The sequence below is a fragment of the Schistocerca cancellata genome, chromosome 2 (assembly GCF_023864275.1).
Source record: "Schistocerca cancellata isolate TAMUIC-IGC-003103 chromosome 2, iqSchCanc2.1, whole genome shotgun sequence".
Classification (NCBI taxonomy): Eukaryota; Metazoa; Arthropoda; class Insecta; order Orthoptera; family Acrididae; genus Schistocerca; species Schistocerca cancellata.
Genome location: NC_064627.1, coordinates 871,679,858 through 871,695,118, shown reverse-complemented (window position 1 = coordinate 871,695,118; position 15,261 = coordinate 871,679,858). Strand labels below are relative to the sequence as shown.

General features: G+C 42.8%; 1 protein-coding gene across 4 annotated transcripts in view; it reads right to left on the bottom strand.

Moving 5' to 3' along the window:
• Window positions 1-14,352: 14,352 nt before the first annotated feature.
• Window positions 14,353-15,261, bottom strand: part of LOC126162825 (uncharacterized) — a 132,861-nt gene continuing 131,952 nt past the window's right edge. For 3 of the 4 annotated variants that reach the window (XM_049919582.1, XM_049919581.1, XM_049919583.1), the window contains 2 exons: window positions 15,049-15,219; window positions 14,353-14,882 (listed from right to left, as the gene is read on the bottom strand). In XM_049919582.1, the coding sequence (XP_049775539.1) occupies window positions 14,688-14,882; window positions 15,049-15,219 (366 nt within the window). In that variant the 3' untranslated portion in view covers window positions 14,353-14,687. The remainder of the gene's footprint in view (window positions 14,883-15,048; window positions 15,220-15,261) is intronic. The other variant, XM_049919584.1, reaches the window with a different exon arrangement.

The window sequence follows — 15,261 nt, the reverse complement described above, 5'->3', positions numbered from 1 at the left end:
CTATAGAGATGAGGGACAATGATTTCTTTGGCATGTAATGGGATGCTTAGAACAGTATTATACTTCCATATAGTATGTTAAGACATGAACAAAAGCAGTTTGGGAACTCTGGAAGCTTCAGTGAGCATGAAAGGTATGTAAGTTATTGACCTTTGCTAGAATAACCGCATTAAATGACCTGACATACATATTATGACGAAAAAATAAATGAAACTGCTTGCATTATTAAAACTCTTGTCTTGGTGAGTTGAAGTTTGACTGTTTTTCTAGCTTGAATGATGATATTCTGCAGTGCTAAGTTTCATGAAAACTGATGCAGTGAAAGAGCAGTTTACTAAAAACATGTTCTTCTGCTCTACTGAAAAATATCATGTGCGATGTCAAATACAAAAGAACATAAATTGATGCTTTAAATTTATGCACTTGCAAAATGTGCATAATTGGTGGTTGTTGTCTTCATTTGAGTCAATACATCTGCACTACTTCTTTCTACTGCTTAAAATATGTTGTCATTTCTTTTTCCAAGAGGCTGCACAGATATTCTGCACTTCTGTTTTCTGGTAGAGTGCATAGTGACCTGCTCATCCACAGCCACTAAGCTGACTGATTTTGATGAAACCTGTCACTATACAAGAACACAGTCCACGGTTGCAAACAGTCACATGCTAATATACCATTCCCAGTAGTTGCTAAATAATGTGCACAATCTTTTTTGTTTATTGTTGGACCTAATATTTCTGGTGATCCAGTGTAATGTACAAGAGTGTGTAACACTTACATAGCATACTGAAATTAAATTTACTAAAGCAGAGAGATTATGCATGATAACTTATTTACAGAGATAGGAAGCAGAATGCACCAATAGAAGGCAAGATATTGGGGGAGGCATCATCTATCCCACAAGACAATTATTAGAATCTACAAAAAACTATTGGTAGAATACTGGAAGGCCCTGAAAGAGGAGGAGTGAACTGGTGAAGGAGTAGGGGAATAAAATTGATGTTCTGGGAACAATGGCTCACAACCTGCTGCTAACTCCAGAAAAGTATCAAACAATGCTACATAAGTCAGTAAAATGCTGTGTGTATATTTGGGCGACACCAATCCCATCTCTGTAATTTGTAATTGATTACAAACAAAAAGAATGTATAATTACTGTATGGAATTCTATTAGAATGTCTTCCCATGAATACAACACGAGAAACATTTTTTCAACAAATTCTGTTGATTTATAGAGAAACATTTACAGATCATGTCCATCTGAACCCCAAAAATATATATTATTTGATCCCAATGAGAATCTTCACTGGCTCAAGCCGTTCAAGGAAACCAAGTGTCTCTGACTAGTGTGAGATAAACTGTGATCTTATCATTGGCAATATTGCACTGAAGGAATCTTAACAGACCTAGATATGAAATTTTTCCCAACTTGATACACATCCTCCTGGAAATTCTAACTTTTCAAATATGCCTTATGACCTTTCCAATAGAGATGTGGATGTGGTTTTCCATGCATGGACAGCATTTTAATCACTTAATTAAATTAGAAAAAAATCACTGTCGCCTCAGTCAATGTCCCCACATATTATGTACCATTAATTTTCTGTTTTTATTCACCTTTTGAATTGACATTAAATACAGAGCAAGTTTTATTTTAAACATAGTGCAGTATCACTTATTAGTCAAACTATTCCTATTCCTTTTGATCAAATTGTTCCTTTAGGCCTTGTTAATTGTTCTTGTTGTCCTGTTAAAAAATAAATATATCTCTTCTTGATACCTTCCACAACAATCATTTAATGCTGTTCCAGAAAAGCCATTACTTATACACCTGGTGTGTAAGACATTAATGCAAATGTTGAAAGGTTCAGTATCATTTAGTGCCATGATATAGTCATGTTACAATAAGGTGAAGGATTTCTGTAAATTAATAACTTCTGAAGTCATAAATAGCATGTGGTTTTCATTTTCATTAAAAGTACATACCAAATATTGACAATAATCTTCCTGTCATTCAAAAAGAAATGAGCCAGAGGATGTAAAATAAAAACCACTGAAGGGGTCATAATGCCATTGCCTATGGAAGAAGGTGTGATCTCTATAAGAGTTCTGAGGCCTCAAACTTGTTGCTAGAAGGATATGGGTGCACACCCAGAGAAAGCACCTGCATGAATCGACTTTCCACTGCACTCACGCATGCTGAAAACAGAATCATGGAGGCTTCAAAAGAAGAGTAATGGGGTGTAGTGCATTTCCCTACAGTGATAGGAGTGCAAGGAATGGAAATTCATTCAAAGAATGGCACAAGTGTAGGGCAGCACTGAATGTCTGTTGCAATTTTAATGCTCTATCCAACCTCTGGGGCAATGGCTGCATCTGTAACTTACCGGTCTTCAATAAATGGGGAATTCACCTTCTGGACAATGGTATTGGTAATGTGCTGTGGCATTCCAGATCTCACATCACTGCCAATGACATCTGTCCTGCCGGCCGCTGTGACTGCGCTGTTCTAGCTGCTTCAGTCCAGAACCGCACTGCTGCTATGGTCGCAGGTTAATCCTGCCTCGGACATGGATGTGTGTGATGTCCTTAGGTTGGTTAGGTTTAAGTAGTTCTAAGTCTAGGGGACTGATGACCTCAGATGTTAGTTAAGTCCTATAGTGCTTAGAGCCATTTGAACCATTTGACCATTTGACATCTGTCCTCTCTTGAATCACTTGTGCCACACCTTGATCCTTGCATGACCATGCTCTTTGTACTTCTGTGACATTCTTTGATGAACTGCCATTCCCCACACTCCTTCCACTGTCATGTCTTTGCTCTTCTTTTGAAGTCTCCAAGGCTGAGTGCTGGGTTCACATGTTTGCTCTGTCATGTGGGTGTGCACCCATGTTCCTCTAGTGGTGAGTTCGGAACTTCAGCATTTTTATAGGGACCGAACATTCTTTTATAGAGAATGTCATTATGATCCCTTCAGAGCTTTTCATTTTACAGCCTCTGGCTTGTTTATTTTTGAATGAATCTAATATATCTGTGTGCCTCAAGCCACCTTACAGTTCGTGATGGATGGTACTCCCATCCCTTTCATGAATTGTGTGTGGGAAAAACAGCTGCTGATAAACTTCTGTATGAGCTCTAAATTCTCTGATTTGTTTGGTATGATGATTTTGTGAGACAGAATTAATGAGGCAGAATTAATCAATCAATCTATCTATCTATCTCTTTATTCATCCATTAACAATATACATTGTATGCATGTAGTCAATGTTGTCCAACTCTTCTTCAAACATACACTCTCAGAATTTCAACAGTAAGCATCACCATGAAACACAACCCTTTGCAGTGACTGCCTTGGTGCCTGTTGAGCCTCTCTGTGGTGATCCCATGATCTTATCTACATCTTCTGTTAAACCTACTCGGTAAGAGTCCCAACTGATGAACAATATTCAAGAACTGATTGAACAAGTGTTTATTAAGCCACTTCTTTTGTGAGCAAATTACATTTTCTTAAGATTCTCCCAATGAATTTCAGCCTGGCATTTGCCTTTCCTACAACCTGTGTTATGTGGTCATTCCACTTTAGGACAGTCCAATTCATTGTTCCTAGATAATTTACAGTTGTAACTGTTTCCAGTGATATTTCACCAATAGAGTTGAGGGAATAGGATATAGTTGTAGGTAAACAACTAGAATTCTCTCAGATACAGATTTATTAGCACTTCGCTTCTACACAGATACAAGTCCGGAGGCTAACTGCCATTAGCAGCCAACATCCTACCAAAGCCCTCTCCTCAAAGATAGCACACTTATATGCTGAACAAATATCGATATTTATGGCCCTCTACGCCACATAGCAGACCCCCCCCTCCCCCCCACGCAGTATCGAGTATGTCCCTGTGAATGGAGGGGGGGAGGGGGGGGGGGGTGAGAAGTTAGGAAGGAAACATACAGTTCTTCTGCGTCAGGCAGAAGCGGTCGACTGGTAGGAGACCGGGGGGTGAAACCGGGTACGTCGACGGCAAAGTCAGCAAGCGACACCGGTGACTGAAGACGACGTCCCGTCGTGGAGCGGAGGTGTAGCACTTCGTCAGCAGGCAGGCGGAGAATCACCTTGCCAGAAGGCCTAATAAAGGCATGTAAATTGCCACACGCAGCACTTCTGCTCAATTTAAAGTGGCGCACCACATGAGTTTCTGCACTTCCTCCCTCAACATTGTCACACGTGAGTACCACACACACCGTACCGCCATCTATGACAACAGATAATTTATTTATGTCATCAGGGTGTACATGTGTTATGAATTCTTGGGTGGCATCTGTATGGGCAATGGTAGGGAGGCAGGGAGGTGTGGGAAAGCCATGGCAGGGGGAAGCATCTGCGAAGAGGGGGTTGGCAGGTGCACTGGACTGCGCAGGCGACAACCTCGGGGGATCAGCTGACGGACGAGGGAGCGTGACCTAAGGCAAAGAGGAGCCAGTGTGGATTGAACGGTGTGACAAAGAGCTGTCACATGAAGATGGTAACACAATGGTAGAATCCGAGTGGTTGGCAGTTCGACTGTGAGGGCTGTGAGGAGTGAAACCTAGAAAAGATTGGCCCCTCGAATTAGATGAACGTGGAGAAGAAGCAGTGCTCAGCAGAGAAGCACGCTGTGGAGAATCAATACCAAAATGTAAGGTATGAGAAGATGGATGGCTGCTCAAAGCAGGAGTGGGAGAAATAGGGGCAGAATCAGGGAGGTTCACCTGAGGCTCAATGAAAGCTGGTTTCACTCAGTTGAGTGAGACCGTGGTTACAGAGTCTTTTATGAGGAGATCCATGTTATTCTCAGAGTGTTTGACGACCTTGTAGGGACCTGTGTAGAGCGACTGAAGCAAGGCTTTGATTGAGTCATCTCTGAGAAACACGTACGCACAAGAGTCTAGCGTGCATGGTACGTACACACAAGGAGGTGTATGAGTAGCCAGAGGTGGCGGCTGAATTTTGCTGCAGTGCAAGCGCACTCACTCATAAAGTGAAGGGAGTTCAGAGGGCCATGGAAGTGGGGTGGGAGTGATTAATTCTCCAGGCAAAACCAGAGGTTGGCTATACACAAACTCGGCTACAGAACCCTTGAGGTCTTCCTTGAAAGTCGAACAAAGGCCAAGAAGCACGAAGGGCAGTGCTTCTGTCCATAGTGAGTCACGGCAATGCAAGTTAGACTTTAAGGTGCGATGCCATCACTCAACAAGCCCATTGCTTTGGGAGTGGTATGCGGAAGTATGAATTTTGACAATACCACACATTTTACAAAGTCAGAGAAAACTGAAGACTCGCATTGTCATCCCTGGTCAGTGGTAAGGTAAACAGGTGAGCCAAATCTAGAGATGCACAAATCTAAGAATGCTCAACTTACTGTCTCAGAGGTAATGTTCGGAATAGGCACAGCCTCAGCCCACTGAGTCATCCTGTCAATAGCTGTAAACAAGTAATGGAAACCCTTGGAGGGGTAGTTGCTAGGTGATGGAGTACGTGACCCAGAGTCTTCCACAGAGGCCGATGCACTGTCGTTGCAGGGAGTTGAAGGTGCAGGCAGGGTGGCTAGTTTGACAAACTTGTTATTAGCAGCACCAGACAAGGGTGTGGTGTCAGAAAGCTTCTTAGTGCAGTCACGTCCAGAATGCAGTGCACGGAGTTCACGTTGCCTGGCGGAGTATGCTCTGTCTGCAGCGCGTAAATGTTCATTTACTGGCCTATCTTCATACTCAGAGATTGCAGTCTGGACAGGCAAAGGCAGCTTTTCTGTCCAGATTTCTGCGATCGTGTCATCAGGCATAACTTGCTCTTTGACAAGAAGATGGATGCACCACTACAGCTGGGACGGAGACCTGTCGCCGAGACGCCCTGAGTAGATGAGCTGTCGCACATTTTCTCTCCTGGTTTTCGAGACACGCTCCAGTATCGTCTGTTTCGCCACAGCATACTTCCCTGCTAGGGGGGGTGCTTTGGCCAGATCGTAAATTAAATCAACGCGGTCGTGAAGATGGTTCATGTGGCAGGCGAAGCGTGCATTGTTGTCCAAAGCACAGACGTTGAATGTTTGCTCAACCAGGTTAAACCAGAACTCTGGCTAAGCGGGTTTGAAGTCTGGTAGTTTTGGCAGATTCGGCACTGCAGTCACTGCGGAGGTGCGCCTATATCTACGGATGGAAGCAGAGCATGCAGAACATAGTGAGTCCGAATTATTGGCGTCCCATAATGCAGGTATCGCAAAATTCACCTGACGCCAGGTGGGGGGGGGGGGGGGGGGCTGAGAAGCGTCGTACGCTCGAACGGTGTGAGGATCGTAGTCAAAATGTGCATTCTCACTGACGTGGTAGCTCGGAGAGAAGCCACAAGTACTTAAGTACGCCGGTGAATGTCCGTTATGCACACTGTATTCACCCGACCATGAGTGGTGGGGCTGGTTGTAGATGTCCGAGTAATTACTGTCCAGCACAGAATTGTTGACTTGATTAGAAGTAATGCAAGGATCCTACACATGTCCACTAGGATGCACACTAGGTGTGATATTTGCTGTTTGGCGAGCATTGAGCACCTGTTGACTAGCCGGTGCGGAAGGATACATACGTGGCGGGAACTGATTAGAGTTTGAATTTACTACTGGATTTTCCAAAGTAGCAAAACTTCACTCGACGCCATGAACTGTGTTGAATTGTGTGTTCAACACAGGAGTAGGAATGTTCCGAATAACACTCTGTGGAGGACATGTGGAAACTTCTGGGCTAACAAAGCTAGAGTTGGCGCCCGTTGGCGGTTGGAAGAAACTGGCGGCACTCGATGAATTCCACTGCATGTTCGGGCTGAAGGATTCCAGAGAGTCTTGCGGCATGTCCACTACAATGGCAGGAATGCTGCAGAGATGTTGCTGAAATCCGGGCAGTGGTGAGTGCTGAAAGGCTATAGACTGAAGCTGAACAACGGCCCTCGCGATCGCGAAGAAACCTGACGCAGTAGGCGCGTAAATAACCTTCGGCTGGTAACTTGGACGCATATTACACAAAAATCTGGGTGAGGGAATAGGATATAGTTGTAGGTAAATAACTAGAATTCTCTCAGATACAGATTTATTAACACTTTGCTTCTACACAGACACAAGTCCGGAGGCTAACTGCCGTTAGCGGCCAACATCCTCCCAAAGCCCTCTTCTCAAAGATAGCACACTTATACACTGAACAAATATCGATATTTATGGTGCTCTACATGAGGCGTTGTTGTGTGGAGGCCAACTCGTGGTGTATGTCGCGGAGATGCAGCAGCATTTCCATACGTTCCATCCGCAACTTCGAAGACTTGGTGCACTCCACTAGCCACTCGTTTGTCCAAGATTTCAGCTTCAAGGATAGGTTTAAACACTTCTTAGCACAGCACACATGTTTGGTGTTAGCCGAACTGTCACTCGGCGGAGCGAAAGGAATTTGTTTGTTTAGTGGGGGGTACAACACAGTATTTTGCACAAAATCTAGTGACAACTGATAGTGCTTGAGGAAATCAATTCCGAGAATAGGTTCTTCAATTGTTGACACTAAAAACGTCAACTCCAGCTTGTACTTGGGCAAAAGTTTCACTGTATACAGAGTAGAACCCGAACACTGTAGGGTAGACAAGTTCACTGCACGAAGTACTGTTTTGTGTGGTTGCACTTTATTGGTTGCTGGGGCGAACCGGCAGCAAAGAGATGTCCAGAAAACGTATACCTAATTGTAAATTGCGAACATAGGCTCGACCACACTTACTGTTGTTGTCCGAAACGGAATGCAACGTTGGATTGCGCCCATTGTTTACATCGCAGGAGGTGGCACCGCAGCCTACCTGCGGTTGGAGTTTGGGACGGGGAAGTGTGCCTGGAAACTTTGTTCTGTTGACACGACATGTCGTACATTATGCGTTAGATGAGTATGTGCCAAGCAAGATCGTAAGAGATGGAAAAGAGCCACCGTGGTACAACAACCGAGTTATAAAACTGCTGCGGAAGCAAAGGGAACTTCACAGCAAACATAAACATAGCCAAAGCCTTGCAGACAAACAAAAATTACGCGAAGCGAAATGTAGTGTGAGGAGGGCTATGCGAGAGGCGTTCAATGAATTTGAAAGTAAAGTTCTATGTATTGACTTGGCAGAAAATCCTAAGAAATTTTGGTCTGATGTCAAAGCGGTAGGTGGATCAAAACAAAATGTCCAGACACTCTGTGACCAAAATGGTACTGAAACAGAGGATGACAGACTAAAGGCCGAAATACTAAATGTCTTTTTCCAAAGTTGTTTCACAGAGGAAGATTGCACTGTAGTTCCTTCTCTAGATTGTCGCACAGATGACAAAATGGTAGATATTGAAATAGACGACAGAGGGATAGAGAAACAATTAAAATCGCTCAAAAGAGGAAAGGCCTCTGGACCTGATGGGATACCAGTTCAATTTTACACAGAGTACGTGAAGGAACTTGCCCCCCTTCTTGCAGCGGTGTACCGTAGGTCTCTAGAAGAGCGTAGCGTTCCAAAGGATTGGATAAGGGCACAGGTCATCCCCGTTTTCAAGAAGGGACGTCGAACAGATGTGCAGAACTATAGACCTATATCTCTAACGTCGATCAGTTGGAGAATTTTGGAACACATATTGTGTTCGAGTATAATGACTTTTCTGGAGACTAGAAATCTACTCTGTAGGAATCAGCATGGGTTTCGAAAAAGACGGACATGTGAAACCCAGCTCGCGCTATTCGTCCACGAGACTCAGAGGGCCATAGACACGGGATCACAGGTAGATGCCGTGTTTCTTGACTTCCGCAAGGCGTTCGATACAGTTCCCCACAGTCGTTTAATGAACAAAGTAAGGGCATATGGACTATCAGACCAATTGTGTGATTGGATTGAGGAGTTCCTAGATAACAGGACGCAGCATGTTATTCTCAATGGAGAGAAGTCTTCCGAAGTAAGAGTGATTTCAGGTGTGCCGCAGGGGAGTGTCATAGGACCGTTGCTATTCACAATATACATAAATGACCTGGTGGATGACATTGGAAGTTCACTGAGGCTTTTTGCAGATGATGCTGTGGTGTATCGAGAGGTTGTAACAATGGAAAATTGTACTGAAATGCAGGAGGATCTGCAGCGAATTGACGCATGGTGCAGGGAATGGCAATTGAATCTCAATGTAGACAAGTGTAATGTGCTGCGAATACATAGAAAGATAGATCCCTTATCATTTAGCTACAAAATAGCAGGTCAGCAACTGGAAGCAGTTAATTCCATAAATTATCTGGGAGTACGCATTAGGAGTGATATAAAATGGAATGATCATATAAAGTTGATCGTTGGTAAAGCAGATGCCAGACTGAGATTCATTGGAAGAATCCTAAGGAAATTCAATCCGAAAACAAAGGAAGTAGGTTACAGTACACTTGTTCGCCCACTGCTTGAATACTGCTCAGCAGTGTGGGATCCGTACCAGATAGGGTTGACAGAAGAGATAGAGGAAATCCAACGGAGAGCAGCGCGCTTCGTTACAGGATCATTTAGTAATCGCGAAAGTGTTACGGAGATGATAGATAAACTCCAGTGGAAGACTCTGCAGGAGAGACGCTCAGCAGCTCGGTACGGGCTTTTGTCAAAGTTTCGAGAACATACCTTCACCGAAGAGTCAAGCAGTATATTGCTCCCTCCTACGTATATCTCGCGAAGAGACCATGAGGATAAAATCAGAGAGATTAGAGCCCACACAGAGGCATACCGACAATCCTTCTTTCCACGAACAATACGAGACTGGAATAGAAGGGAGAACCGATAGAGGTACTCAAGGTACCCTCCGCCACACACCGTCAGGTGGCTTGCGGAGTATGGATGTAGATGTAGATGCCCTGGCCCAAGACTGACAGTAGCGGCACATGTCTCTCCAGACAAACCATTCAGACACCAGACGGGTGGAAGCTTTGACACCGGGGTGTGCTAATGTGTGTAATTTGTCAAAGACCTGGCGTTGAAGGGGCTTAGGAATGAATGGCCACAAAGTACCAGTCGATTCATCACACCACACTAAGTCAGACATGCCAGGGAAAGTAGAGCATACCAGTTGGAGAGAGGAGCTGTGGTCCGAAACTAACTGCATGGAGTCCGAATTATTGGCGTCCCGTATGCGGGTAATGCGAAATTCACCTGACGCCGGGGGGGTGGCTGAGAAGCAACGGACTTTCGAACAGTGTGAGGGTCGTAGTCAAAATGTGCATTCTCATTGATGTGGTAGCTTGGAGAGAAGCCACAAGTACTTAAGTACGCCGGTGAATGTCCGTTATGCACACTGTATTCACTCGACCATGAGTGGTGGGGCTGGTTGTAGATGTCCGAGTAATTACTGTCCAGCACAGAATTGTTGACTTGATTAGAAGCAATGCAAGGATCCTACACATGTCCACTAGGATGCACACTAGGTGTGATATTTGCTGTTTGGCGAGCATTGAGCACCTGTTGACTAGCCGGCCCGGAAGGATACACACGTGGCGGGAACTGATTAGAGTTTGAATTTACTACTGGATTTTTCAAAGTAGCAAAACTTCGCTCGACACAACGAACTGTGTTGAATTGTGTGTTCAACACAGGAGTAGGAATGTTCCGAATAACACTCTGTGGAGGACACGTGGAAAGGTCTAGGCTAACAAAGCTAGAGTTGGCGCCCGTTGGCGGTTGGAAGAAACTGGCGGCGCTTGATGAATTCCACTGCATGTTCGGGCTGAAGGATTCCAGAGAGTCTTGCGGCATGTCCACTACAATGGCAGGAGTGCTGGAAAAATGTTGCTGAAATCCGGGCATTGGTGAATGCTGAAAGGCCATAGTCTGAAGCTGAACAACGGCCCTCGCGATCGCGAAGAAACCTGACGCAGTAGGCGTGTAAATAACCTTCAGGTGGTAACTTGGACGCATACTACACAAAAATCTGGGTCACCAGTGAGGGAATAGGATATAGTTGTAGGTAAATAACTAGAATTCTCTCAGATACAGATTTATTAACACTTTGCTTCTACACAGATACAAGTCCGGAGGCTAACTGCCATTAGCGGCCAACATTCTCCCAAAGCCCTCTCCTCAAAGATAGCACACTTATACACTGAAAAAATATCGATATTTATGGCGCTCTATGCCACAAAGTAATTGAGCATTAATGGATCAATTTACCTATTTATGCACAATATGTTCAGGGTCAACTGCCAGTCCCTGCACCAATTATCAACCCTTTGCAGGTCTTTCTGCATCTTGCTAGTCTTGTCATCTTGCAACCTTCCTCTAGGTCTTCTGACATTATCCATTAGGTTATTTATACATATTGTAAACAGTATTGGTTTTACAAGATTCCATTGGGATACTCCAGAAATAACAATTACACCTGTCAGTTTCCTCCCATCAGGAATTTCTTAGAAAGTTCTCAATCCAGTCACAAATCTGGTTCAATACTCAATGAGCTCATATTTTGTTCACTAAGTGATAATTAGAAAATGTATCAAATGCCTTCCAGAAATCAATGTATATTGTATCAACCTGGGTCTTTTTCTGTGGCACTCTGGATTTCATGGATGAATTTTTTGAGCTGTGGTTTGCAAGATCTCTGTTTACATTTGTTTTTATAGAGCAGATTTCTGTTCTCCAGAAATGTCACAATGTGGGAACACATAAGTTGTTCCATAACAAAACACATTAATGTCACTGATATAGGCCTATAACTATATGCATCAGATTGATGACTCTCTTGCAAATGGGAATGACTGTTGCTCTTTTCCAATTACTTAACACTCTTCATATCTGAATAACCTACAATATACTACTGCTAGAAGGGGAGCAAGTTCTTTCACATAATCTCTGTAGAATTTCACAGATATCCCATCAAGTGCAGATGTCTTTCCACTATTGGGTGGTTTCAGTTGATTTTCTGTTCTGAAATTACTTAACTCAGTATCTGTCATGTTGGTATTTACGTGATTATTGGAAGGAGACACTGTATCATGTTCTTCCTTGGTGAAAGTATTTCAGAATAGTGAATTCAATGTTTTGGCCTTCTTCCTGCCATCCTTTGTTTTGATACCATTATGGTCACTGAATAGATGATTTTGATCAACTTACTGACTTTATGTAAGACCAAAAATTCTTATGATTCGTAGCCAGATTGTTTGGCAAAACTTTACTTTGAGATTCACTGACCAAATCTCACATTGCTCTTCATATATTCATTTTGGCTTCACTTAAATCATAGCAAACAAATTTATGAGACATATTCTAGGCACTAAATTTCTTATTTATGTTAACACTTCATTATATTAGCAGAATCAGTCCAAATAGCCATAAGTCTTAAGCAATTAAGAATATCAGATACTTGTTTTGACTTTTGCTAAATTACCTTAGAGCTTATTATCAAACTAGCTGTTACTCACTGATACATGAGTATGTATTAGTAGTTTTCATGCTATGAGTGATGGTGAGTAAGTAAGCTACCGAATGTGCAATAACATCAGCTGCTCTCATGTGATTGCCTGTTTGGGTAAGCATAGCTCATGATGTGCACCCCACTCACCCCCCTCCCAGGCTTCCCCAACACCCCATGCATCGGCATGTGGAGCGTCACTGCTGAGCAGTGTGTACAGAGGGACTTGGGTGTCTGTGCATCATGCTATTGAAGTAGCTAGACATTATACAACATGTACATTATGCAACAAATATTGTGGAAGTAATGAAGACCATATACGAATTGTATTCATTAGTTTAAATCATATCACGCAGCACATATCAACCAAGAACAGTAATTTCACAAATATGATAAAGATCAAAAGTCAAAAAATAAATGGCTTTTTTAAGAGAAAATATTTTCCCCTAATTCATGTAATATTTTTCAGATCAATAAGTATCTTGTACAATACACTTTCTAAAGTGGCCTATGTTCTTCCTCACATCTTTTGGAAGGTAGGAGATGAGATACTGGCAGAAGTAAAGCTGTGAGGACCGGGCGTGAGTCGTGCTTCGGTAGCTCAGATGGTACAGCACTTGCCCGCGAAAGGCAAAGGTCCCGAGTTCGAGTCTCGGTCGGGCACACAGTTTTAATCTGCCAGGAAGTTTCATATCAGCGCACACACCGCTGCAGAGCGAAAATCTCATTCTGGAAACATCCCCCAGGCTGTGGCTAAGCCATGTCTCTGCAGTATCCTTTCTTTCAGGAGTGCTAGTTCTGCAAGGTTCGCAGGAGAGCTTCTGTAAAGTTTGGAAGGTAGGAGATGAGATACTGGCAGAAGTAAAGCTGTGAGAACCGGGCGTGAGTCATGCTTCGGTAGCTCAGATGGTACAGCACTTGCCCGCGAAAGGCAAAGGTCCCGAGTTCGAGTCTTGGTCGGGCACGCAGTTTTAATCTGCCAGGAAGTTTCATATCAGCGCACACTCCGCTGCAGAGTGAAAATCTCATTCTGGAAACATCCCCCAGGCTGTGGCTAAGCCATGTCTCCGCAGTATCCTTTCTTTCAGGAGTGATAGTTCTGCAAGGTTTGCAGGAGAGCTTCTGTAAAGTTTGGAAGGTAGGAGATGAGATACTGGCAGAAGTAAAGCTGTGAGGACCGGGCATGAGTCGTGCTTCGGTAGCTCAGATGGTAGAGCACTTGCCCGCGAAAGGCAAAGGTCCCGAGTTCAAGTCTCGGTCGGGCACACAGTTTTAATCTGCCAGGAAGTTTCATTGTTCAATATACCTTTGACCAGTATTTGCTGAACAAGGTAGTAAGGGATGGCAGAGGCTCACCTTGGTAGAGTTGCTGTATTAGGAAGTTGTTATGAAAACACACCATTAACCAGTCACAATGAGAAAACCTGAGAGATCACAATTTTGTGATAATTTACAGCAACTCTTTTTTATGCAGCAGTATTTGTTTTGACACTTTAAGTAGATTAAATTTTCCATCAATTGCCTGCTTGCAGCCTATTACAAACATCAGAATGAGCATAAGTACAGATTGTTTTCATTAGTATTACAGTTGTTAAGTATACATATCTTACAATGTCATGTTTGTTACATAGTCTATAATTAGTGGGAGAAGAGCTGAATATGAATCTAGGTTATCAGTAGGAAAGATTAGTGTGTGTGTGTGTGTGTGTGTGTGTGTGTGTGTGTGTGTGTGTGTGTGTGTGTGTGTGTGAGCTTCAGTCTTGTTTATGTACCTGCCAAGACGCAAGGCGTCAACTACACATTAAATATTGCTACCTTAACTCCTTCCTAAATATAACAGTTACTTTGTCGTAATGTATTACATTGAAAAGAGAGAGTATAAAAATTATTAAATCATATAATGTACCCTTGATGAAAAAACAGCATCTACATGTGGAAGGAATGTGATGGGACAGATGAGACTAATGTGCTTCCTATATGAAAATGGCTACCACAACAGTAGAAGCTCTAGGATGAGATGCTAAATCACATCTGCCAACTTCATTATCCTCAGGAATGAGGGAATGGTGGTGATTGTGTTGTCTACATTTAGCTGTCAATCAAAATTCAAGATTTTGAAGATCAGCCCATCAATTTTATTTAGCACATCATTTATAATATGTTTGAGAAAAAGTGTAAAGTCTTATTCTGTGACTAGTTTTTATTTCCATGCTAATAATTTTTATGTGCATTAAGTGTTTTTTGCTGCTAGCCAGCTGTCATCTCACCAGCCTCATAACTTTTAAAATATAAGAAACTCAGTTCATAACATTCAGGCCGTGCTGCATAGCATTTTCTTAGCAGTACAGCATACCAGGCACATAATGCCTCTAAATTAGGAGTTTCCACTTGAGCTATAACAGCACCATGGTTCAGATGTTGATGTGTGTCAATAAGTGTCACCTGCAAAAAATAAAAAAGTAAATTTTCCCACATACTAAAAAAAAAGTCTATTACTTTGTTTATTTTTTTACTATTTATCAAGGTTTATAACTGAGAGTTTGTTACATTGAGGACATCCTACAATACTCATAAGCATTATATATCAGCATTAAGCAAGTTAAAGTACCTTATTCTGGTCTTTTTGAAACACAAATAATACAGATCTATTTTCCGCAATAAGAATGACAAACAGCTCTGATCCCTTGCGAGCTGGTGGATTCCTAAACCAGTCTGCCAATGTGTCATTCATCTGTTCATAAAGACTTGCTCCAAGGTCAAGTAGATAAACATAGCTTCTCTGTGAAACACACATTACTACTTATTTTATTTTCATAGGCTT